The following is a 27,981-nucleotide window of genomic DNA, read 5'->3' on the forward strand; positions in this document are numbered from 1 at the left end:
GTCTTGCGTAAACGCTAGACTGCAGCGTTTCTGAGGTGTCGGCCATGTTGGGAGGATAGCAGATCCAACGTTGCGGTGCACAATGGACCATGAAGTCCAAAAGGGGCGGAAACGGCGAACCATGACAGCATGCCTATTAAACCCGATCCACCGGGTTTACCTGGATGAGTTAGATGGAATATCCGTACTAAACGGGGGACATTCATGTTGGAGACTGGTTCCCACGTTCGTTCGCTGGGGGGATATCCTTTCCATTCCACTAAGTACTGTAGTCTACCTCTTTTATATCTGGAATCACATATCCTGGAAACCTCGATTCAATCTGATCGTTGACGAGCACAGGGTTAGGTCGATGAGCTGATCTGGTGGATTGAACATAGGGTTTGAGCAACGAAGTGTGAAAAACTAAATGAATCTTCTTCCAGGATTCTGGTAACTGAAGTCGATAAGCCACTGGGTTGATGACATCCTCGATAGAAAAAGGCCCATAGAATTTGGGAGCCAGTTTATTAGGTTGCAGATGTCGAGGCAAGAGTTTAGAGGACAGCCAGACCTTGTCACCAATTCCATACATGGGACCGGGTCTCTGTTTAGTATCAGCATGTCTTTTGACATCCATTCTGGCCTTTTCCAAATGGTCTTTAACATCCTTATGTACAGTGACCACACGTTCAATCCAGGAATCGACCGAAGGAACCGGGTGGAATGAGGTAGGATTGTTGGCAGGATAGATGGATGGAATCCTTGACTGCAAAAGCAGGGGCTCGTCTTGATAGAGTGGTCAGAGTTGTTATAGGCGAATTCAGCAACTGGAATTAAAACCAACCAATCATCCTGGACCTTGGCTACAAAGCACCGCAAATAATGTTCTAGGGTCTGATTTACTCGCTCTGTTATCCCATTGGTCTGAGGATGGTATCCAGAAGACAAGGCACGTTTAATACCTAACATTTGACACAGGTGCTTCCAGAATTGGGAAATGTACTGAGGCCCACGGTCTGAAATGATCTTGGAAGGGAGACCATGCAGTCTAAAAATGTGATTTAAAAATATTCCTGTCATCTCTTGTGCTGAAGGTAGCTTGTACAAGGGAGTGAAGTGAGCCATATGGGTGAATAGATTGATGGTAACCATAATGGTAGTAAACCCCATGGAAGGAGGTAATTCCACAATGAAATTGGTGGCAATTATTTCCAAGGACGCTCTGGCAATGTAGGTTGGTGGAGAAGACCTGCAGGTTTTCTATTATCGCACTTATTCTGACTGAAGACAGCGCAGGCTTGGACATATGCCTTTACTCCGTCGATCATTTTAGGCCACCAAAATTGTCTCTGAATGAGGCAGAGAGTGGCAGTAATGCCCCGATGCACAGAATGGAAGGTATCATGACAGAGGTTTATAATCTTGGTTCTCAGTTTTTGCATGGGTATCACCAACCTCTTGTCTTTAAAAAGGTAACCATCTTTAGCGACTAAGGTCCATTGGTTGGCCTTGATGTAATCCTTCCAGAGATCTGAAAGTGGTGTTTCGGCACAGACATTTTCCAATAAGGAATTGGCCTGGGCCACGAAAACTGTGTCGGGAAACATCTTCGGAAAGGCACGTGCCTCAACTGGCTCGTAATCAGGGCATCTGGATAAGGCATCAGCGATTATGTTGTTAGTTCTAGGGACGTGATGTATGCAGAACTGATACTGGGCAAAAAAAAAGGCCCAACGTGACTGTTCCTTCACTCCAGGGATTGCAGGATCTGCAGGTTTCTGTGATCGGTTCGCACTTGTACAGGGAATTTGACTCCCAGAAGTAAGTGACGCCACTCAGTAAAGGCCTGCTGGATGGCAAGCAATTCCTTCTCCAGGGCTGAGTTATGGGTCTCGCTGGGAGTTAGTTTTTGGGATAGGTAAGCGATGGGATGTTCCACCTTGTCCTCGGATTCTTGTTTTAACACAGCCCCAATTGCATAATCTGAGGCATCAGGTTCTACCAGGAAGGGTTTATTGATATCAGGTTGAGCCAGGACGGGACCTTGAGTAAAACTTTGTTTTTGCTCCTGAAAGGCTGTTTCTTGAGCATCAGACCAATTGAAGGGAATGTCTTTCTTTAACAATGCAACTATAGGATGCACAATGTCAGAGAATGTTGGAATGAATTTCCTGTAAAAATGTGCAAGTCCCAAGAAGGATTGAATCTGTTTTACTGTTGTAGGGGCTGGCCATGAAAGAATAGAGTCGACCTTAGCGGGATCCATTTCTATTCCTTTGCAACTCAGAACGAATCCTAGGTAATGAACGGTTTGGCCATGAAATATGCCTTTTTCAGGTTTAGCCAGGAGCTTATTTTCTCGTAGGCGTTGTAAAACCAAGGTCACGTGTTCCTGATGTACTTGGGGATCGTTGGAATAGATCAATATGTCATCCAAGTATACAATGACAAAGAGAAACAGCATATCTGAAAAGACTCTGTCCATGAAGCGCTGAAAAACCGTAGGGGCGTTGGCAAGGCCAAATGGCATAACCAGGTATTCAAAATGACCAAAGGGCGTCCTGAAGGCGGTCTTCCACTCATCACCTTCCTTTATACGGATGAGATGGTAAGCGCCCCATAAATCGAGTTTAGTAAAGATTACAGCAACTCGAACAGCTTCCAATATGTCGGAAATGAGTGGCAGAGTATACCAATCTTTAAGGGTGCATTGGTTAAGGCCCTGGTAGTCCAAGCAGGGCCAGAGTTCCTTAGTGTCCTTCTTGGGCATAAAGAACAAAGAGGCACCGGCTTGAGATTTAGAAGGACGAATGGTTCCATTGGCGACCAGGTATTCCGGTAGTGCTCTTTTCTCTAGTTCGGAAAGAATAATCATTCTCCCAAATGGTATCACTGCAGAGTCTTCAGAATCGATTGCACAATCCTCTGGTCGATTTGGTGGTAGTGATTGGACAATGGCTGTTGAGAAGACATCTGAGAATTGTTGGTAGATGTCAGGTACTTGGGTAATGTTGGAAACACATATAGATGGTTGTTCAGGGATCCGGGGTTCCATATATATGGTCTGCACCACGTTCTGGGATAAACAATGAGACAAGCAGAATTTGGAGCCTACAAATAGAGATCCGGCCGCCCAGTTGATATAAGGGTTGTGTTTTTGAAGCCAAGGCATGCCCAGAACCATAGGGTAGTGTGCTGCCTTTATGATATCAAAACATAGCATCTCCTGATGGTTGTTTATTGAGAGCAACAATTCCGTGGTTTGCTGGGTTATGGGTCCTGAAGATAGTGGTTTCCCGTCAATCCCTTCGACAGCTTGTATTGTTTCTTTGGATTCTCGAGGAATGTTGTGCTTTAAGGTGCATTCGTGGTCCAAGAATATTCCCATGGCACCACAATCCACTAGGGCCAGGATGGAATGTGTCTCCTTATTGGCGGAAGACAAGAATGTTTTCCGAACCACAAAGGTATTTAGTCGGCGACAATTCAAGGAAGGAGCAGAAGCGGAGCAAGTATCTTTCTCCCGAAGCTGGGCTCTGCTCAAGATCGGGAGCTGGCATTTCCCGAACGCCTAGGTGGATCTATAGGACAATTTCTTACAAGATGTTTATCAGAAGCACAATACATACAGAGTGCAATATTGAGCCTAAGAATCTTTTCTTGTGGAGAAATCGGACCTCGCAAAGAGCCCAATTGCATAGGTTGTGGATCAGGAGAGTGCGGAGTGGTCGTTTCCTTAGGGCTAGGGTAATCAACGGAAACTTTTGCAGGAACAGTTCTTGTCTTTCTTTTCTCTGCCTTTCTCTCCTGGATTCGGAAGTCAATTTGTAGAGACAAATAACTTAAAGCCTGGAAAGAACTTGGACGGGCTACTCTAGCTAGTTCGTCCATGATTTCATCATTTAACCCTCTCCGAAACAGGGTAAAACTTGCCTCCTGAGACCAATCGGCCTCTTTAGCCAATTGCTTGAAACGTGTTACATAAGACAGCATGTCTTGGTTCCCTTGTTGGAACTCCAGGAGCTTTTCCTGAGCATTGTAAACTTGTTCAGGGCGGTCAAACATGGTTTTGAAGGCTTCCACAAATCTGTCATAATTGTCCAGGAGCGGATCTCCTGCATTCACCAAGGGAGTTACCTAGGCTAAAGCATTACCAGAGAGATGTGAGATTATAAATCCCATCTTGGCCCTGGACGTAGAAAAATAGTAGGGTTTAAATGTGAAATGAACCAGACAAGAATCGCGGAAAGAACGCAGTGCTTTGGAGGAACCGTCATATTTGTCTACTATGCCCCCTACCAGGGCACTTTCCTGGAATGCCGAGTCTCTGGGTAGCACAAGTTGTTTTAGTGCTGCATTTTCAGCTTTGAGGTTTTGAACCTCTGTTGTCAGTTCTTCCATTCCTCTCATGAGGTTCTGGACAGCAGCCTCCATGTTAGATTCAGTATCAAGTCGTTGGTGTCTCAAACTGTCACACTCATCCCCTTGTCTCACCTGTTTGTCCTTTGTTGTTTTCTTCTTTGGAGATCTTTATTTGTTCCTGGACGTCCGGGACTTGTACAGGTAAGGGCGGGTATCCTCTGCATCCAGTGTGAGGACCCCGACCAGCCTCGCGGAGATGATAGGAGTTCAGGATTCCAGGAAGGTAAGAGATGGGGCAGTCAATGTCCAGGATGGAACTTGGAACCAGGAAGGGATTTGCAATAATCGCAGAGTGCAGGGGTCTGACAGCTAGCACGGAAGGACTGGACAGGGGTCCGGAAAGGAAGATAAACGAACAGCCCTAAGACGGAAGCATAAGGGCAGCACCTAGAAGACCAGGAAGGAATAGGGAGTCAAAAAATATCGGAGAAGGAGCACAGAAAGGAGGGAGGTAACTACGAGCACACTTGCCGAGAACTCGGAAGGGTAGCGTTGAGACGAGCAGAGCCGCAGGGGCGTGCCTTTTTTCTAGGAGGCAACGGGTCTTGCGTAAACGTTAGACTGCAGTGTTTCTGAGGCGCCGCCCATGTGGGGAGGATAGCAGATCCAACGGTGCGGTGCACAATAGACCAAGAAGTCCAAAAGGGGCGGAAACGCCAAATCATGACATTATCAATACGATTGAGCCCTTTCTTGGTAAACTTCATAGGAAGTGACTGCATATAATATGAAACCTTAGGCAGGAGCATCATTTTATAGCGTTGACTTTAGCCCAAAATCAACCTATCCCACTTACGTATGTCCCTTAAAAGAAACTCCTTCAATTTATCAATGTTAAACTCCACCATCCTCTTCGTATCACGCACCAGGTAAATACCCAAATATTTTACTGATGAATCTGCCCATTGGCAATTCCAGTTTAACAACCCCCCACTCAATGGATTCACGTTAAGTGGAAAAACTACTATTTTCTCCCAATTGACTTCATAACCAGACAAGTCTCCCACCTCCTGTAACATATTTTTCAGAAGACTCCCTCCATCAACTGGGTTTGTTAACACAACCGTCAAATCATCGGCGTCTGCCAAGACTTTCACTTCTCCATCTCTCATCCTCCAAATATAATGTATGAAGATTTTGGCTAATAGATTACTTAAATACGTAGGGGAATTAATAGATTTTTCACAAGTGGGATTTATGGGTGATAGGTATGGTTATGATAATATTAGGATCTTTTTTTAATATAATGGGAATCCCATCTATTAATTCCCCTACGTATTTAAGTAATCTATTAGCCAAAATCTTCATACATTTTTTACGTCAACATTCTGCAGAGAGATAGGCCGATAATGTACAGGCATTGTCTACAATTGGTACCAGTTTCGGAGACTAACATGGATGCGCAGCGATGTCGCTTTCTTAGATATCAACTATCCTTCAATGCAAACATTAATTACAAGCTTTTATACGGATATTGCAGCCAATATACATTCATGAAATTAGTGTACAGAGGGCACTTGAGGTAATTCCATGCAATTTCCAACTGCGATAAGCAACTGCACTGTGTGGCTTCTATGGAAAGCATGATCCATGCAGCTGTACGCATGCGCATTCCAGAATGAAACAAGATGTGCCGCCGGTCCGTTACATACCATTCCCAGCACCTGGACCACCTCCTGGATATGCGAGTTATTGATTTCTCTCTTTAACCTGAAAGCATGAGAAAGAGGGGTGTCAACCATCTCACAGAGCAGTCATCTAGGAATGCTATGCGCGTTTGCTGAATAATGCACTGTATTTAACAACAGTTTATAACACCACTCCGATGTCCAGGAAGCACACATTCTGTCATAATAAACCACCCGCAGAGATCTCGAGCTGCACCACATCCGATTGACTGGGTAGGTCGCCCAGCACAGCTTTTGCTTTGCATTCTGGTACTTGCAGTTTTGAGTTTACCTTGTTAAATGCAGGAGTACCATTCGTAGACTACGAAGCGAAACCAAAGCTGGATGAAATACTCGAGCATGCTTTGGGACACGTCGTCAGCTCTGCATATGTAGCTACACACAGCTGACTTGCACCACACCTTGATGCCTTCTTCAGCCGACTGATGCGGGACTTCTAGTTGCCAAACAGACCATGGTCTGACCAATGACATGCATGAGCTGCCCTTTATACAAACACGTGTTCACCAGTAGAAAGAGCTCATTAGATAGCTACACTCAATTACACTAGCGCCCACTTCCCCATAGTAGCAGAATGGGATCCAAAGGCATCTAAATGAGGGCGCCTTTCTCACTCACCATGCCCAATTAGCACCACTGGAGTAAACATTACACAGAAATGCAGTCTAACTCCATCATTGGATTGGTTTGTGCTAGGGTCTAATGGTGGCTATTATGCTGGTTGAAATAATAGGGGATTGATGCAAAATCAAATGTATATTTAATGTTATTTTTTTAGAAACCCTTTGGGGAAATCGGTTTTTAGATATTTGCATGTCGACACATCTGTTTGGTTAAATTGACCTATTTTTTCATTTACTTATTCATTCATTCATTCACATATATTTTTGAACGCTTAAAATAGGCCATATGCAACACAACACGCTTCATAGCGCCATTAGAGTACATGTAAATATAAAAAGGTGTAAATGTGTGGAGACACAAATAAACCAGAAAAAGGCTTATGAAAACCGTTTTACAACACATGATCCACAATGCTTGATGAGTAGGTCCACCTGGCAGTGGAAATCCACAAGTTATTCATTCTCACTCTTCAGACAATAAAGAAATCCAGCCTATGCATTTAAAAACCTCACCTGTAGATAGATCAGCATTTCTCACAAGGAACGCTAGAGGGAAACATTGTGCAGCAAATTTAAAACAAGCCAAGCATTACTAAACATTGAATCATTTGGAAATAAATATGATAGCTATGCTCATATATCACTGTGAAAGAAAAACCGGTTCATCTTCATATTAATGAAGCCCAGAGACAACACGACCGCTTTCTGACGTGCTCCCAGTATTGCCACGTCATCCCTCCGTCCACTGTGGGAAACGCCTGTAGGCCAAGGATGTCCATCTGAATTTTGTTTTTGGTGGTCATTGAACGATATATGTCCACCAGAAAGCAATGTTAATTCTACTGATTGATTTGCACTCAGAGAGCAACTCTGCCACCCTGACAGTCAATGAGGATGCAGCCTATTCACTGGTATGCCAGGGCTTTTAATGGCTAACATACCAGATGTGGGTGGGCACCGCTAACCACTCGCTGTCTTTGCTGCTCTTCACGAAATAGTACAACTAAGTTATGGGGCTCAAAACCTCGAAGAGCGTCCCACAAACGACACTCCACTTACAATTTGGAAAAAGACCTGGGCCCCTGCCCAACCTATGACAACCTTGTCAGCAAATACAACATATTCTGTTTAAATATAACAATTTCTCTACAACAGTATATAACGCTAACAACAGCACCACTCAATGTAGTAAAAATTAGTGACCACATTTATTGCTAATCGGCAGGCAGATGCCTAATGGTCAATGCATTTCGGACCCACAAGGTCCTCCTTCAGGGCAATATCTATCGCAATAACATACAAGAGTGATGTGAACAAAAAGCCAACACATAAAACATATGGCAATGTGAATAAAACAAGGAAGAAAAGAAAGGCAAGAAAAGAACGGGTAAATAATGCAAACCAATAAACTTGTGCAAAAAGATGGATGTTAACGAGAAATAAATGAAACATCTCAAGATAAACGGACAAATCATAAATAGTAATAAGACATAAACAGTAATAAAACATAAAAATATAAAAAAATAAAAAGACAAATCAAATAAGCTCTTAACCCAGCCTGTGTGAGTTGTACGGCGTGACACCATCCAAACACATTTAAACCACCTGACAAGACTAGCAGTTAATAAGAAATCAAACAAAGAAAAGACAGTTATGACAACTACTGCGAAGAAGATGGAAAGCAGATGAGATGGTAAAACAACTGTAAGAATGCTACCAAGTGCCATCCATAGTAAGGTAGATGGATCTTGCTGGAAATCAGTCTATCCTGAATACTGCAATTTCCAATCACAGAGCCTCACTCCCGAAACAGAAGCAGTAGACTAGATAGTCAGAAATCTAATGCAGAAACTATCTGTATAACCATGCTAACATCTCATTATAATCTTAGCTTATCCCCATACCGAAAAGAAGCGGAATGCAAGAGCTAACCAAGCGTTCCGATCTAGCAACATGGAGTCTGGAACCACACACTGTAATATACGTGCCGCGTGATCACATGTGTACATCCCTCTGGCACGACGGTAGGTACCTAGCAGTAGAGATGGGAAAGTTCTTCCCCTTCATTACTCTCAAGCGTGAGAAAACCATTGAAGAAACATGGATAATTGCTCAACAAAAGAAAAGTGAAAGTAAAAAACAAACTGCTTGAAGTGATACCCACAGCAGCGAAACACGCTACCACGTCAAACTAAGCCGCTTAGCGCAGACATGTGACCGTAAGGTGCTGCACGTGACCAATCGTTCATTTCAGCCAATCACTAAATTGACCACTGTAATCTTGTGAACTAAGCCAGGTAGAAAGAACACATTACCGTAATGTGCCTGCATGTGACCAAACGTTACTTGTGACAAAACATTAGATTAACCACAGTAATCATGACGTGGATATTAAAAAGGCAAAATATGGTGGCCCATAACTTGTGTGTTCAAACCAACCACGTAACTGAATTAAATGACGATGGGCCCATCAAGTGCATATGACAAGCTCATATAGTGTCCATAATACAAAAAATAATGTAGAGCACTCTCAAGTTAGATGTAACATCTCAGATTTCTCACAGAAGAACTGATTACTGCTACCATCAAGAACTGGATACCTTGGTACATGTGGCATCGTTTTAACCTCCCACAGATGCACACCAAGAACAAACTGTACAACTTCCTTATCTCTGAATATCGAGTATTTAACTCGTGGCACATGAACATTAACATGTCATACACTAAAATGCCAATGCAAATACTGCAAAGGAAACCCTCAGAGGATAAGCACCTTTTTCTATATCTGAACGTATAGTAGATAACGCATAGCTCTTGAACATAAACATGGCAAACAGTTAAATGCAGGCACCAGAAACCTTATACGTGCTGTCCTACAAAAAGCAGTGTAAATGAAATTCTTCATTCATTCCACCATGTGCTGGCTTATCCAGATGATGTACCCTAAATGCGTCCCCCTGTTCTAGCTTTCTGCAGAACTCCTTTCTTTTGAGCACCTCCAGAACTCGAAATTTCATCTGGACCGTTGAATGTCCATGTTCTCGGTAATGTCTTGCTGCTGAGTTCATGTTGCCTGTCACGCACGATCTGTGCTCGTTCTATCACATTCTCACTTTCCTGGATGTCTGCCCAATGTAGTATAACCTACAAAGGCACCTTATACAGTAAACTACATGGTCTGTTTCGCATAATCCCTTATGGGAATTCGCTTCACAATTCTTGGATGAAATAGAAAGGGACCCTTTATGATGCTATTGCAGTTGCTGCAGTTGAAAAAAGGGTACGTCCCTGTCTTTTTCTGTATTCATCTAGTGGACACACCAGACCATCAGTGTTAACAAGCAAGTCTCGGAAATTCTTACTACGTTGGTATGCAAAAACTGGAGGTTCAGATGAGAGCCCTTTTGTTCTTGCATCGTGCGTTAGAATTGCCCAATGCTTATGGATGCATTTTTTATTCTATTGCGTTGTCGTGAGAACCTAGAAACATAAACCAAAGCCGGTGCTCCTCTAACTGATGTAGTGTGTACAAGTGATGCACTAGTCGTGTTAGCCACTCTCTCAACTACTGTCTGAAGGTCTTGCTCAGGGTAACTTCTATTCTTGAACTTGTCACACAATTTGTCAAACTCTTCTCTACATTAATCAGTGTCACTCTCTATCCTTTTTATTCTCCGCAACTGACCATATTGTAAATCCTTAAGTGTGTTTTGTGGGTGGAAATGCATACGGTGGAAAAGATTGTTCCTATCGGTCTCCTTTATGAAAACAGTGGTCAAAATTGTATTCCCCTGCAATATCATTTGTAGATCAAGAAAATGCACATTGGGTGTACAATATCAGCACTGATCTGAATCTGTGGCTATACTGCATTCATATAGTAGAAAAAGTCCTGCAATGTCTTGTGAGAGCCATGCACTTCCTAAGGCCCACGGTCTACCATGTCTGGCCCTGTATCCTTTCCCTACTTGCATGTAAATCCTAATTTCAGCCCCAATTGAGCCTGTGCCTCACACTGCATGCTTTCTGCAGTTTTCTTAATGCCCTTCTTAAAAAAAAAATGTTTATTCTTAGGTGTGCATTACATATGTGCATCCTCCATTTTAGTAGTGCATTTGTGTGCTTTCTGGTCAATTCGAATTCAGGTGTGCTTTACATCTGATGTGAGAAACCTGAAGGTGTCTCCCCGACTAGTCAGGGATCTGTCATCCAGGAGGCCAGTACACGGCCATTGATATTGGATCCAGTTCCTGGGGGTGGACCAGTGCGGGTTGACCACCTGGATGAGGGGTCCTCGGGGAGTGGAAGTGGCACACCGATGGGTGAGACGCAGTACCCCCTTTCTGATAACACCTTTTCCCCATCCTAGCTTGTAGGATACTCAGAAGTGCTCCCCCCCCTTTTCCTACACAAACACTTTCACAGAGACAGAGAACGGACCGACACTATGGCCATTTACCTGACATGTCCCAACACAAGAGTCCGGCAGAGTCAGGCAAATAACAGTAACTATGCATACCTGACAGCCCGTTCCCACAGGGATAAAAGGCGGAGCACGAAAGCATACTTCAAGCAAGGCCGAATGCACGAGGAAGCAGCCATTCCGGACCGGCAGTTCAAGCGGTGGAGAAAGGCGGAGAGACCTGAGGAGAGGACGAAGAGGGAATTGCCCTAGCCCTTTGCAACTCAGATCCGCGAAGCCTCCAAATGGGAAAGCATAAGACCATGAAGACCAGCTGCCATGTGGTGCAACAGTTTTCAGCAGCACATGGGGCCCTCCTGTGCTGATAATCAAAGCGGGGAGAAGCACTTGCCACCGTGGTGCCGTTCTTGACTCGCAAGACAAGAAAACTCCAACAGTTCAGCACAGCTGGTGAGTCAGAGAAGACAGAAAACAAAACTGAACTGTGCTGGGACCAAGGTTGCAGGCAGCAACCTTGTTGAACAATGAACTTGTGTAATTGAACTTTAAAGAAACCCTAGAAAATGTTCAGACGCAGACTGGTCAGGCGTCGCAGGGACACTCATTTGAAGGACTCTGACTGAAGCCCTTTTGGGTTGTGTTGTTTGGTGGAAACTCCAAAGACCAAGATGCCTTAGGAGAGGCTGGTGCGAAGTGTCAAAGTGGTCCTATGAGGGTCGAGCAAAATCCCTCGTACACTCAAAAGTCTTAGAAACATAGAGGAAAACTGAACTGCGTTAAAATGCCAAGGGAAAAGCTAAGAGAAGTAAATCCTGCATTGTGATAAAACTGAGTGAACTGTGAAAATTGGCAAATGTGAACCCGATGGAGGGATGCCTACACATTGGGGGTAAACAGTGATATACCCGTGAACATTGTGCAAGTGTGAACCTGGCTGATGGATGTCCACAATGAATAAATGTTGAAAAGGACATTGAGACTTTTTGAATGATGCGTTTTAAGTGAAAAGCTGTAGTGAACTCGATTGAGGGAGGCTAACGTTTCAAGAAGGATCGGAGCCCGGCTGAGTGGGATGCAAAGGGGTGAAGAGTAATCACCTAAGGTGAAAGACAACCAACAGAACTTTTGTTTTGTTTATTGGTTATGGTTCAGCATGCCTTCTAAGGCAAGAGACTTTACAGGAAAGAGACTTGGCCCCAGAATGTCCTGGCATCGTTGAAAGGAACTGTAACCTCGTGCTGGCTGGGCCCAGGAGTGTGCTGTGCTCAAAGGTCCTGCCTTGTCCTGTGCCAAAAACGTGGGGAAGGGAGACCCCTGGCTATAAGATCCTGACTTATCATTTGTGAACACTTCTTTTTTTTTCCTGTGAGCATTATCCCACACTGTTTGTGAAGATAGCTGTAAGGACTGGCAATAGCTTTTTTTAGTATAGGCCCTTTTATTTGACAAGACGCCACTAGTACCACCTCATTACTATTTGATGGTCGTAGCTTGCTCCCATCTATGATTTAGGTTTAGATTAGGTGTTTTTCCAACCCCTTTATACAGTTTAATAAACACCCTTGAACTGTGATCACTTTTGTCTGTTTTTACTGTTGCCACCTTGAGTTCCTTACACTGTGCATCCTCCATTTTAGTACTGCATTTGTGTGCTTTCTGGTAAATGTTACTTTAGGGGTACTTTACATCTGTGCATCCTCCATGTTAGTACTATAGTTGTGTGCTTTCTGGTAAATTCCAATTTCGGTGTGCTTTACATCTGTGCATCCTCCATTTAGTACTGCAGTTGTGTGCTTTCTGGTAAATTCCAATTTAGGTGTGCTTCACATCTGTGCATCCTCCATTTAGTACTGCAGTTGTGTGCTTTCTGGTAAATTCCAATTTCGGTGTGCTTTACATCTGTGCATCCTCCATTTAGTACTGCAGTTGTGTGCTTTCTGGTAAATTCCAATTTAGGTGTGCTTCACATCTGTGCATCCTCCATTTAGTACAGCAGTTGTGTGCTTTCTGGTAAATTCCAATTTAGGTGTGCTTCACATCTGTGCATCTTCCATTTTAGTACTGCATTAGTGTGCTTTCTGGTAAATTCAAATATAGGTGTGCTTTACATCTGTACATCCTCTTGCCTGCATCAGCTGCTAAACTGCCTGGTGAGTTTGCCCGTGCCTTGTGCAGCCTCTCCACCTGTCCCTCTTTTCCTCCACCTCTATGGCACTCTCTATCTCCCCCATCTATTCTAACTGTTACTCTATCACATATCCCTGCACTCTCACAAAGTATGGAAGAAAAAAGGTTTAAAAAGACCAATCTCTAATCCTGGCATACCTATTGCTGACGTTAGTGCTACTTCCACACCAACTATCAATGATATCCTCTTCCCTGTCCCCTCTCCAGACCTATGGACATCCCATCTGATCTCTACCCTCCACTCTATTTCTTCTTCACCCATTAATGGCAGCACTAGATGGGAAGTACTCTTGGCATACCTCTCATCATCTAGGTGCATCATTAATGTCTCTCACAATGGCACTGTCATGGACCAGGGTCCTCAAGCCAATCTTCTACTCTTTGATCGGCACCTGCCGGCCCTCATCAACTTCATACCTTCTCCTGCTACTCCTCCTTCCTCTCTCTCTGCACCTCCTTCACCACCTCTGACTGGTGTACCACCTCCCTGTACCCCCCTCGGAAAACCTTCAAATGTGGTGACCTGCTACACCGAGATGTGGTTCAATGCCAGCTAAATGACTGCTTTTGACTCCCTTCTCCCTGACGCCTACAAGATCCTTTCCAACCGACCTGGTGGCAGAGTGGCCCTGATCTTCCCTGGGTGGATCCCTATGTCTCTCATACCCACCCAGCCCTACGCCTCCTTTGAAAGTCTTGTCTGTAAGCTTGGTCTCTCTCCGACTCTCTCACCCTTGCCACTATCTACAGGCCTCCTGGCCATGTGTATGTCTTCCTCTCGGAATGGGCTGACTTAACCTCCTCTCTTCGGACCTCTACCTCTAAACTCCTCCTTGGAAACATCAACATCCACCTTGACTCCACTGTTCTTGCCTCTTCTCTCTCCGTGATATTTGGACCTCTCACCCTTACTATTCTCCCCTCCGGCCCTACCCTACCCTTTCTGCCGGACACACTCTTGATGCCATCATCCCAGCTGATTTCCCACTCTCCAACCCTCTCACAACCCAGCTCCCTTAGTCTGATCACTCTCTCCTCTCATTTGGGACATCTTGGCCCCCTGACTGAGCCTCCACAAGCACTGCCAACCTCCGTCGCAGTCATCAGACTAATGAAACTAATACAACTGCTGCTTTTGCCTCCACCTTCATCCCTCCTCCTTCCCTTCTTCTTGATACTCCCACGGACTCTGTCCTTGCCAACCTTCATCTTGCTATCACCAACACTCTTGACATTCTGGCCCCTGTCATGTGGATATGCCTGAAACCTGTCTCCAAGCCTAACAGTTGGCATGACTCCGATCTAGCCACGTTGAAATGCAAGTGCAGAGTTGCTGAACGGAAGTGGCAGACCTCAGGCTCATCCTCTGACAAACTGGCTTGCCGCCTACTCCAAAGCCAATACCGTATCTCTATCTGCTCCAAGAAGAGGGCCGACATCCATGCCTGTATCTCTGGAGCCTCAAACAACATGGCTGAACTCTGCAAGGAACTAGCCAATCCATCTGCAGTCTCCACCTCACCTCTTCCTTCTCAGGTGATCTGTACTGCACTGGTCACCCATTTCACCTCTAAAACTCAGGACATTCTCACCTCGCTCGCTTCTTCCCCTTCCTCCATTCCTCCCCCTGTCCTGCTGCCACCCTTGGCCTCTCTTTCACCCCCCCACTCTCTCAGGCTTCCCACCTATCTCAACGGATGAGATCTCTAGAGTAGTGCGCTCTATGAAGGTCTCATCCAAACAGGTGTCTCCCTGTTCTTCCAGAACCATTAAGGACAACATCTCCTCCTTCGCTCTGGCTCTTGCTGACTTCTGCAACCACTCCATAGCATCTGGCTCTTTCCCTTCTTCTCTCAAACACTCCCTTGTGCACCAACTCATAAAAAAGCCTTCAGCTGACACCTCATGTCCGGCCAGCTTCCTCCCTATCTCTACTACATCCTTCCTTGGGAAACGCCTGGAGGAGTTGGTCATCCCCCAGCTGACCCAACACACTGAGCTCATTGGTTGTTTACATGACCATCAATATGGATTCTGAGCATCCAGAGGCATGGAAACTACTCTCCTGAACACCCGTGAAGAACTGCTTGCAAACATTGATTCCAATTCTCTTGCTGTTCTCATTCTCCTTGGCCTCTCTTCCGCCTTTGACATGGTCAACCATTCCATCCTCATAAAGTGGCTCCAATATACTCTTGATATCTCTGACCGGGCATTGGATTGGTTGACCTCCTTCTTCACTGACCGCCCTTCCCAAGTACTCCTGGCCTCCTTCTCCTCCTCCTGTAAGGAACTCATGGTGGCAACAGTAAAGACAGACACAAGTGATCACAGTTCAAGGGTGTTTATTAACTGCATGCAGGTTGGAAGAACGCCTAATATAAACCTAAATCTAAGATGGGAGCAAGCGTTGACCATCATATGAAAAATAAGGCAGTCTTTGTTTAGTCGTGTCAAAAAAAAGGGCATATACTAAGAAACCTAATGCCAAATCTTAAAACTAATACAAAAAGGATGTGGGATAGATCTTAACAAAAGAAAGAAGTGTTCACAAATAATATGTCAGGATGTGGTAGCCTGGGTCTTCCTTCCCCACGTTTTGAGCACGGGTTAAGGTGGGACCTTGGAGCACAGCACACACTCGAGCTTTCTCAGCACGAGTCGACAGTTCCACGTGCAGCTATCAGAACTGTTGATGGCCAAGTCTTGTTTCTCTTAAAAGTCTCTTGCTTTCGAGGGCCTGACGTATTCAACAACAAAACAGAAGTTCCATCAACAAAATGAAAGTTTGTTTCCTGGTCTTACTTACGGTGAGGATTCTTCAACCCTGGGTCACTCTCTTCTGGGCGCTGACACCTGTTCCTCGTGGTCTTGGGTGATCGGATTTCACGCCTCGGATCTCCCTCTTCTGGGTTTGGATCCTAAAACAGTTCTCATCAATATCAAGGCCTCTGGGGTTATGGTTTCCTGGTCCAGCAGGCCTGATAGGTTTACCAAGAAAAATGCAAACAAACAACATTCTGTTCTACGTATTTCATGGGTGATGGATTCACCCCTGGGTCCCTCTCTTCCAGGCGCTGACCCTTTACAAATTGTTTTCCACAAATCAAATAACAGTTCCTTCTCTTAATGGACTTTGGGTGATGGCTTCACCGCTGGATCTCCCTCGTTCAGGCTCGGCCATTCTCGACTGTTAGCCTCCCTCCACCGGGTTCACTATGACTTTTCCTTCCTTCACAACTCTTAATGTTTTTTTTAACAGTCCTAGTGGACATCCCTCGGCCGGGTTCACTCTTGTCAACACACTGTTTCTTGGGACTTTAGACTTTACCCCCTTCTCGTCAACATCCCTCTTCCGGGTTCACACTTGGCAACTTCACCTTCACATTCATTTTCAGTGTTTATGGGATTCACTTCCCTTGCTTTCTCATGTGGAGGGATTTGCCTCCCTTCCTTTCTTCATAGTTCGTGGATCAAAGGCTTTCGACTGTACGGGATTTAGCTTGACCTCCTGTATGACGTCTTTGACCTATCTTGGCAGCTCTCCTACGGCCTTCTGGTTTCTGTAGTTTTACTCAGAAGGGTATCATCCAGACTTTCTCGGAGCAGCACCCACGTGGTGCCGGTCCCCTTCTGCAACTGGTCTCCCCTTTACAATTTTACAGTTCTTTGAACTTTTCTTATTCTGCCACTTTGCGAATTTCATTAATTAAAGCCCGGTTCTTATTGGTTCTCCCCTCGACTCACCGGCTGTGATGAACCACTTGGCTTTCCTCTTTACTGGATTCAAGGCCATTACCACGGATGCAGGAGTCTCCCTCGCTCTGGCTTATCAGCGTTGTTACTCTCTGTGTACCGTTGACATCTGTTGCAGCACACTTGGGTTATTGTCCTTGGTCTTACATTTCCTTCAGCGGAGGGTTCGCTGGGTTTTAGTCGAAAAGGGTAAGGTCGTGTCTCTCCTCGTCAGCCTCTCGATATTTGCCACCTTTTGCCTCCTCTTGAACTGCTGGGTCTGGATAGCTGTGTCATTGTGCGATCTGCCATGCCCGTACTGTGCTCTCTTGATCCACCTTTTATCCCTGTGGGGAAAGGAAAGGGCAGTCAGGTGTGTGTGAATCTGATCAATTGCCTGACTTTGCCTGAGCCTTATGTTGGGACATGTCAGGCTCTGGTGTTAGTCCGGTCTCTGGTGTGTCATGCAAAAGTGTTTGTGTCGGAAAAGGGGAAGCAGTGGTTTTGAATGTCCTACGTGGTAAAATGGGGAAAAGGTGCTGGAAGACGGGGGACACCACGTCTCACTGGCCGGTGTACCACTCCAACTCCCTGAGGACCCCGCTTCTAGGTGATCCTCCCTCACTAGTCCACCCCCAGGAACTGGATCCAATAGTGATAGCCATGTCCTGGCCACCTGGATGACAGATCCCCGGGGTTTAGCCAGGGAGACACCTTCTGGTTTCTCACACTCCAACACTCTCTGTACATGTGGTGTCCCTCAGGGCTATATCTTCTCACCTTGGCTTTTCAACATCTACCTTGCACCTCTTGCTCACCGGATCACTGCCTTCTCTCGTCATTTCCATTGTTACGCAGATGGCACACAACTCTTCTTCAAGCTCCCCTCTTCCTCCTCCTCTATCATCCCAGACTGCCTGTCTGCTATTCTGCCTTGGTGCACCTTCAATGATCTCTGTCTTAATGCCAGTAAGACCAAGACCCATCCTATTGGGACACCTGCTCCCCATTTCCCTCCTGCACTCTGGCCGTCCTCTATGGGCTCACCTCTCTCTCCTTCCACTGAGGCCAGAACCCTTGGGGCCATCTTCAACTCCTCTCTCTCCTTTACTCCTCACATCTTGGACCTTGCCAAGTAGGACCACTTTCAACTTCACCTCCTTAGAGTCATTCTCCCTTTCCTCACCTTCCCCCAGAAGCGCAATGTCTCTAGAGCTATGGTCCTCTCCAGGCTAGATTACTGCAACAGCCTCAACCTCAACTTGCCTCTTTCTTCGCTCTGTCCTCTTCAACTAATCCAGAATAGGGCTGCAAGACTTATCCTTGGCCTCAAGCCCTGGGACTGTATCTCTCCAGTTCTTAAATCTCTCCACTGGCTCCTAGTTGCTGCAAGGATCAAATTCAAGACCCTTTGCATCATTCACAAGGCTTTCTGCCCCTGTGCTATCCTCCGTTCATGGAGTGGATCACTGATAAAACTAAGAACTCTCTTAGAATCTTGCATTCGAGAGTTCCCACGTTTTATCTTCTTCAGAAGATACACAAACATCCTACCAATCCACCAGGAAGACTGATAGTTGCTGCAACTGAGGGGATCTTACAGCCTCTAGGCACGTATATTGATCATTTTTTGCAACCTATGAAACAGAGTACACCAACCTACATTAAAGATACCAGTCACATTTTCCAACTGTTACAAACCATTGAACTATCAGAGGATGATGTGGTGTTCACGGTTAAGGTGAATGACTTATACACTAGCATGCCGCATGATTTGGGTCAGGAAGCAGTTGAGTGGATGCTGTAGCAAACAGGCCTTATAGGAGCAGCTAAATAATTCATCCATATTCTATTGGATTTCATATCACACAATTCCTATTTTAGGTACAAAGAGTAATACTATTTGCAGATATCAGGGACAGCTATGGGCGCCATAATGCTCCTCAATTCACCAACTGCTTTATGCATAGATTTGAAAGTTTACACATACTACGGCATCCAGTAATGTATAAGAACCTAACATTTTGAAGAAGATACGTTGAGGATATCTTTGCAGTCTGGCATGGATTTCATGAGACATTACGGGACGTTTTGCACTATATCAATGAAGTAAACCCAAGGATTTAGTTCAGTGCTGATATTGGTACATCTAATGTGCATTCTCTTGATGTACACGTGCATTGCAGGGGAATACAATTGCAACCACTGTTTTTGCAAAGCACACAGATAGGAACAATCTCCTTCAACATATGAGTGTCAACCCAAATTGCACACTTAAGAATGTACCATATGGTCAGTTGCTGGGGATAAAAAGTATATTGAGTGACACTGATCAATGTAGAGAAGAGTTTGACAAATTGTGTGACAAGTTCACGAATAGAGGTTACCCTGAGCATGACCGCAGTTGAGAGAGTGGCTAACAAGACTAGAGAATCTCTTTTACACACTATATCAGTTAGAGCAGCATTGCCTATGGTTTATGTTTCTAAGTTCTCACTACAAAGAAACAGAATCAAGAAAAGTATCCTTAAGCATTGGGTAATTCTAACAAACGATGCAAGAACAAAAGGGCTCTTATCTGAACCTGACGTTTTTTTGCATACCAACCTAGTAAGAATTTACAAGACTTGCTTTTTGACACTGATGGTTGAGTGTCCACTAGACGAATACACGTACCATTGTTTAAACTGTGATAACTGAAATAGCATCATAAAGGGTCCCTTTGTATTTCACCCAAGAAGTGGGGAGACAATTTCTCTAAGCAATTTTGCAACTTGTGAAGCAGACCATGTAGTTTACTCTATCAGGTGCCCATGAGGGTTACACTATGTTGGGCAGACATCCAGGAAAGCGAGAATGTTATGGAACAAGCACAATTTTTGCGAACACACAGGCAACATGAACTCATCAATCGCAAGACCTCACAGAGAACGTGGACATTCAAAAGTGCAGATGAAATGTCTAGTTCTCGAGGTGCTCAACAGAAAGGAGTTCAGGGGGAACATCTGCAGAAAGCTAGAACAGAGGGAAGCATTTAGGGTGCATCGTCTGGATACGCTAGCATCTGGTTGATTGAATGAAGAATTGAATTTACACTGCTTTTGTAGGACAGCATGCATAAAGTTTCTGTTGCCTGCATTTAACTGTATGGCATGTTTATGTCCAAGAACTAGGTGTTATATATTATACATACAGGTATTGTGAAAATACTTATCCTGTGAGGGTTTCTATTTCAATATTTGCATTGGCATTTTAGTGTATGATATATTAATGTTCATGTGCAACAAGTTAAATACTCGATATTCAGATATACAAATGTTTTACAGTTTTTTATTGTTGTGCATCTTTGAGAGGTTAAAACAATGCTACGTGTTCCAATGTATCTAGTTCTTGATGGTAGCAGTAATCAGTTCTTCTGCAAGAAATGTGAGATGTTAGTTCTAACTTGAGAGTGCTCTACATTATTTCTTTTATTATGGACACTATTTGAGCTTGTCATATGCACTTCATGCATGGGTCTATCTTCTTTTGATTCAGTAACATGGTTGGTCTGAACACGCAAGGTATGGGTCACCATATTTTCAGATTGAGTAATATTCACTTCATGATTATAGTGGTTAATCTAGTGTTTTGTCAAAATGAACATTTGATCACGCGCAGGCACATTACAGTTACGTGTTCATTCCACCTGGTTTAGTTCACAAGATTAGAGTGGTCAATTTAGTGATTGGAGGAAATGAACGGTCACGTATCCAATCTACCTGGCTTAGTTTGACATGGTAGCGTGTTTCGCTGCTGTGGGTGTTACATCAAGCAGTTTGTTTTTTACTTTCACATTTCTTTTGTTGAGCTATTTATATTTCTTCAATGGTTTTACTTGCGCTTGAGAATAATGAAGGGGAAGAACTTTTCCATCTCTACTGTTAAGTACCGACTATCGTGCCAAAGGAACTCATACGGGATCACATTGCACGGATATTATGGTGTTTGGTTCCAAATTGCGGTTCCATGTCATTTCATCGCAGGATGTTTTTTTGCAGGGATTTTTCCTGCAGATTTTTATATGGAAACACTCTTCGAATTTTTTTTTTTTGGGGGGTTCCCAAATTGCCCTATCCCCTTTAATGTTTTATATATTCCCGAACACCCACACCCAATTTATATATTTTTCGAACCCCCCCCAAAAAATTCAATGAGTTTGTTCGGCAAAATGTATGTAAAATATCCTGCAAAAAAACATCCCACGATGAAAGGACGTTGTACCCAGACTTCATGTTGCTAGATCGGAACGCTTGGTTAGCTACTACATTCCGCTTCTTTTCGGTATGGGGATAAGCTAAGATTATAATGAGATGTTACCATGGTTATACACAAAGTTTCTGCATTAGATTTCTGACTAGCGTTTGGGCTATTTGGTCTACTGCTTTTGTTTCAGTAGTGTGGTTCAGTAATTGGAAGTTGTAGTATTCAGGATACATTGATGATTTTCAGTACGATCTATCTCCATTATTGTGGTTGGTACCGCTTTTTCACCTCTCATGCGCTTTTGAACTTTCCGGTAGTTGTCATAACTGTTTTTATTTCCTTTTTTGGTTTCTTATTAACTGCTAGTCTTGTAAGGTGGTTTTAATGTGTTTGGATGGTGTCACGCCGTACAACTCACATAGGCTGCTTCAAGAGATTATTTGAGTTGTCTTTTTCATTTTCTATAGTTTTAAGTTTTATTACTGTTTATGTCTTATTATTTTTTATGATTTGCCCTATTATGTTGAGACGTTTCATTTATTTATTGTTAACTTCCCTCTTTTGCACAAGTTTATTGGTTTGCATTATTTACTTGTTCTTTTCTTTCCTTTTTTTGTCTTTTCTTCCTTGTTTAATTTACAGTGATTGGTTGCCATATGTTTTACGTTTTGGCTTTTTGATCAGAGTAATCTTGTATGTTATTGCGATAGATATTTCCCTGAAGAAGGACCTTATGGGTCCAACATGCATTGACCATTAGGCATCTGCCTGCAGATTAGCAATGCATTTGGGCACTTATTTTTACTACTTTGAGTAGTGTTGTTATGTAGTGTTATATACTGTTGTGAAGAAATTGTTAAATTAAAGCAGAATATTTTATATTTGTTGACACGGTTGTCATAGGGTGTGCAACTCTCACAGAGGGCAAGGTGCCCAGGTCTTTTTCAAGGGCTTTTAAGGACTTCCACTGCCAGGATGCTACTCAACAGACTGAGAGCCTCTTCTTCTGCCTGCCTTCACCCTTGTTCTTCCACTTACCTGTGCCTTCCTTGTTTTGCTTGTCTCTGCCTTCTTGTTACTCTTTTCTTCCGTCTTCAACTATGCCCCAGCACCGTACTGCAAATCCTCTCTGCTGAATGCCAAAATGGACCGTGGGCAAATGGGCAACAGGAGTCTGTTGCTCGGTCGCCTTCTCTGCAAGGGTTTTTCCACTTCAACCCTCAATTCCCTTAAAAGCCTTAGGCTACGGCCCATAAAGCGGGCTTCTGAGTACATGCCCACCAGTGCTATCCAAGCATCAAACGTCAATGCTTAAATACCAGAAGCAACCAAAGGCAATTGACATCATTGACAATAATACATAAATAGCGTCAAGAGGCAACTAGAATCAACTGTTGGTGTGTCTGCATAAAGTAGACTAGATGTCTAAAACACATATGCCAGCACCTGGATCCAGTCAAAAACATGTGTAACTGGTCAACTGGCCTTTCTACCATGAGTATATAAATTAAATGGCTTGTTTCAAAACATTAAAAAACTTGTCTTTGACAGAAAACATCCTGTTTAACGTATCCTTAAGGCTGTTTTTATATTTTCATTGTATACATGGCTGGAAGTTAATGATTTATTAGGAATATTGGACATATTGTTTTTGGAAAGGTACTATTGGTAAAGGCAGTAAAACAAATCAGCACGTGAGAGGTATGAGTAGCCAATCAGGTTGTTTGTTACTGAGGGACTTATCTAAAGGTAAAATAACTTAATCCAAATAAGCTGTTGGCTGTCGGAACCCTCCCCCAGATCCTCAAGCGCCTCCTGCTCGTATTTTCGTTTCTTAATTTTTTTTAAAACATCACAAATGTTCCTTTATTTGGGTTGCCATACCTTCTCTTCCAATACCCACTCCACAGCGGCTTTCCGTTCCTTTGTGGGTTGCGTGCTCTGCGCGGCCTGCTCTCTTTTCCTTAATGCTGTTAGCAATGCTGTTAGCACCCCCATGTTTATCCACTTCATTGATGGGCATTAAAGGGATAGTAATGGCCTGCCATCCCTGTTAAGGCCTTAGCTATGCTTGGCCTATTAACTTGGGAGGCAGGCTGTTACCGGCCAGTACGGCCCTACAGTGAAGGGGTTGGTGCCTAAATATAGCTCTACAGTGTGCCTGGATGCCAGTTCAAATGTTGTCTAAGCTCACAAAGCAGGTTTAACATTATGACACTAACTCCTGAAGTCGGCGCTACATTATGTGATGAAGGATTGTTTTCTATTTGCTGTGGGCCCCATCATCAGGAATACTGGTCAAGCTGGAAACCGCTGCTCCGAGACGCACACCGAGCCAAGTACCTGTCTTGAGAGGCCTTCTCCATTGTGTTCTTGCCCACAGTTTCTATCCGCTCTTGTCTCTTAAGATCCAGCTTCTTCTTCATCTGTTTAGTGTCACTGGAGAGCGAGAAAGAAAACATACCCAAGGTTTAGTGCTCTTAATTGATATTTACGAAGATGTACAAATTCACCGTTCTTATGTCACTACATTTTTGTTGTAATCTAAACTTGGACTCACTGGTATTGTATAAGAACATACTATTACGAGCGTGTGGGGCCACGGCCCCTCCTACACACCGGCTGCTGCACTAAGGTTGAGCAAGGGATGGTTGGTCTTGGCCATAGAAAAGACCTTAATAACAGTAGTAAAGACATCATCAAGTGTACATGGTTCTACTGTATCCCTTTCCCTCATTACACACCATTCGGGACAGCTTATGAAAAACATTAGTGGAAACAAGGCTGCATTAGAGACCCAGGCTTCCTAAAGGTGTATTGGTCAAAATTGAGCATCATGATCAAATTAAGAATCACATGGGTGCAAAAAGAGGCACACAAACATCATGCCTCCAAATTGGTTGTGGTGTAGTTCGTTTAGGTTCCTTATACATGCGGACAGCTAGCCACATGTTAATGGGAAGCAGTCAATGCCACCTTCTCACAGGGAGAGCGTGATTACATCTGGAAGTATGGAACCACCAATCATGCCACGACGGGGGAACCAGGAGACTGTCTACCTTGCAATAGCATCTTTCAACAGGGAACTAGCAGCACCAGACCCATCTTGAGTCTGAAAGAGGTGAGTAGGTCAATGGGAAGACGGTGTACTGAAGAAGGACTTCAGAGTCCATCTAGCCTGAGGTTGTAAAAAATCTCTTAGGTTAAGGAAGAATTAAATCATCCAGAGAAAATGAGGAGGCATATTGGCTTGTTGATATTCAAAACCAACAGGATTTCGAGAATAGTGAAAAGAACTTTTAAATATGCCTTTAGCTTGATAAAAAATGTTGTTAAGGACAAGAGACACTGATACCCTCTAACTCGCGGACTCTTCCTGCGGATATGACGACTACTAGCATGGCAGCGTTTGGTAACAGTGGATTGAGGCCATAGTGCAGAATGGCAATGTATGCGATGAGACAGACACAAGCAAATCGAAGTCCAATCGGGAGGCAGATATCTTTCCCGAGGCCTAACATATAGCAGGACAATACAATGGGGTTTTGGGAGGCTCCCAAGAAAACAACTTTGGGTGACAGTGAACTGAGGACATACGTATGATTGACACGGGCATAAGGAAAGTGAGAACTAAATTGGACTTCAACTATGGAGCACCATGTTCCGATAACGACAGAACCATTAAGTTCCAGAATCATTTCTAACTCGTCCACATGTGATTGTCCTGCAATGATCAGTTTTATGTTTCTACTTTGTGGTCCATTATGATTAATTCATTTAGTGGCCCTGTCACAACTACAAAATTCTCAGTAATGACTATTTGGAAAGAAAAATGAAAAATAGGATTTATTGAGGGCATCACATAGAGAAATATGTGTGTCATCAAGCATGGGTATTCACCCAAAGTAGTGGTTGTGTGTTACATCATGTGTCACAATATGTTCTTCCACTTGAACACTAGGAGGAGCCCTATGTGGACTAGCTGAAGCACACACTAGATCAGAACAATTCATCCTGAACTATATAGTTGTGCATATTTCTGATTTCCATGGATATTCTGTGAAGGTTTGTGTTATTGTTCTTGTCCTCACTTGTGCGAATATATGTCCTTTGTCCAGAGATTGTCTGCCGTATATATGTAAAGAGCTTGAGAACTACAATCCCCAGAAATCCAATGGGCCTGATTTTGCTTTCACTTGCCAAGATTCAGAGAGGGGGAGCCAGATTACGATTAGGTGTGGCGTGCCTTGTGCAGCTATTGAGTCTGCTTTAGTTCAAGGTATTTCAGTAATTCAGCAGCTGCCTTGAGTGTGTTTCTACACCTGTTCCTTTGAACTGTGATTTTCTACCTCGCTACCTCGCTAATGTTGCCTGCTCTGGCCAGAACCTGCACCTATTCCAGTGCCCTTGTTGCCAGCCTGAGGCCCTGTGCTCTTTGCCCTGCAGCCCATGCTCTCTGCCTTAAGTTCCCCCTGCTCCTTGCCTGCATCCCTCTCTGCTCCTCTGCTTACAGTCCTTTATTTTCTGTCGGAATCCCCTTGCTCTTTGTCCACAGCTCCCTTGTTTCTTGCCTTTAGCATTGTAGTATTTGGGTTCATCAGGTATGCAGGAACCAGGCTGGAGACAGGTATGTACAAAAGGAAGTGACTTTATTTAGTTACAGGGCAAGCTATAGAAAAGAGGTAGGAACTCAAGGTATATACATATTCTCTAGTCTCTCTCCCATCCTGTGTGTCCCCAACTGACACTCCTGGAACCTTGGTGTAGTGTAAGGTTCCAGGCTGCTCAGCTACATTTTGATACTTGCATTGGTGCACTCAAAGCAAGCCACATACGACAAGTATCTTGTTCTCGGTCCTCAGTTTCTATAAATCCAGTCCAGATTTTCAGCCTCCAATTTCCTTAAATCCCATCTAGAGTTGCAGTCTGTAGTTTCCTTGGTTCTAGTCCAGATTTTTGTAGTTTCCATGAACCTTGTCTGTAGTTTAGTTTCCCCTGTCCTGATAACAGTTTTCAGTCTTCTGTATACTTTTTCATAATTTGCAATGTTCTTGCTCATCCCTTGCTCCTCATTCTGTTTCTTGAATCTCATTTACTTAGACTACCTGTTCTTTCCATGGATACTCAGTGAAGGTTTGTTTGTGTTATTGTTCTCGTCCCCACTTGTGCTAATATATGTCCTTTGTCCAGGGATTGTCTGCTGGGCTTTCCAGCAGGCAGTCTCTGTCAATACCCTTTGTTGAGTCTCTGTATTGACCATTGTGACATATTTGTTAACAGTGTGCTGGTTGCTGTTTCTGGAGGCAGTCACTGTTCCATTCCTGCTGGACCTGTACAGGATGTCTTGTGAGTAATGTTTCGTTGTTTGTGCCTTAACGTCCAGGCACGGAAGTGCACTACTGCTGATCCTTTCAGTGAGTATTCAAAGTGAGGCACCATGACAGTAACTTGCACTGAAGGCTAGAGTTTCACTTGACATTGTGGGAAGCTGTGCACCATTCTGTTTTCACCCCCATTGGGTCTTAGTTGTATTCTCTTCCCTTTACGTTCACTGTCTTAGTTGCTTGTTTATACTCACAGCCTATCCTCTCATGCTTGGACGACTGTCTTAATGTTTCTTCTAAACCATTCTCTCTTCACCTTTGGGGTACCTGTGGCCCTCCTCGAATCTCTGACATTATGCACACTAAGCATATCCAAGCAGGTGTATGCTTTACTTCTGGAATTGATCTTTCATCTGTGCAGAAGAGAAGTCTAAAGGTGCATATAGACCCTCTGTTTCATTTCTGGGCATACAATATTGAATTAATGGTCTATATAATATTGTAACACAAAGGAGTGCATTAAATGAAACATTGATTTGCTACAGTGTCACAATCGAACATGCAATTTTTAGACAGCGGTTCATGCAGAAAACCTCCCACTTCCAATCACTGAAATCAAGGTGTCAATTATTTACCCAAAGTAGTGGAACTCAAGTTATCATCCATGGAAGCATGAAGGGCTGATTTGGGCCTTCAGCCATTTGAGCTTGCAAGGTCCAGGTGGGCCCTATATTTGACGCAATCGCTCATGCGTTACCCACCCTGATTTAATGCGTTACCCACCCTGATTTAAAAGTGGTGCCAGAAGCCTGGACTCCTTCCTCAAAATGCCAGAGGATGCCACTGTTCAACTGCAATCATCAGTTTACAGATGCCCAAGAATCTGATAGTAATTCTAAAGCAGATTATGAACCTTTTAGCATGCATCTTACAATGCTCAGGGGGGTCGTTCTAAGGTCATCATTGTAGCTGCTTTGTGTTTTTATGTTATAGAAAGATGGAAAAAGTTAGACAATGGCATTTTTTTCTTCGCATGTCATCAGATCTCATTGGGACAAACGTAAATGACATTAGACTGTCCCGTCATTGAATAATTCCTTGCTTCCTCAAACAGGACATGTTACTTTTCTTTATGCCAAATGAACACCGGTCCTCTCTTTCATTGAATGCAAATTTATCAGAGAGGAGCCTGCATGTGCTAGTCTCAATATACACTAATAGATTAGACACTGAGATAGTACGAATGCCACAATCTGATTTCAAATATAAAGGACCTTTTAGCCATATCAGAATCCTCATGTTACCACCAAGCATCCTTGTGCCACAGTGGCAAGCTAGCGACAGATGATGGT

General features: G+C 43.8%; 1 protein-coding gene across 1 annotated transcript in view; it reads right to left on the reverse strand.

The window, feature by feature from the left end:
• Positions 1 to 27,981, reverse strand: part of PLCB2 (phospholipase C beta 2) — a 1,211,696-nt gene that overhangs the window by 148,601 nt on the left and 1,035,114 nt on the right. Inside the window, exons 28-29 of the mRNA XM_069637528.1 lie at positions 23,649 to 23,744; positions 6,057 to 6,114 (exon numbers count right to left, since the gene is read on the reverse strand). Of these exons, the coding sequence (XP_069493629.1) occupies positions 6,057 to 6,114; positions 23,649 to 23,744 (154 nt within the window). The remainder of the gene's footprint in view (positions 1 to 6,056; positions 6,115 to 23,648; positions 23,745 to 27,981) is intronic.

Source organism: Ambystoma mexicanum, chromosome 14, assembly GCF_040938575.1.
Source record: "Ambystoma mexicanum isolate Mex_15411 chromosome 14, UKY_AmexF1_1, whole genome shotgun sequence".
Classification (NCBI taxonomy): domain Eukaryota; kingdom Metazoa; phylum Chordata; class Amphibia; order Caudata; family Ambystomatidae; genus Ambystoma; species Ambystoma mexicanum.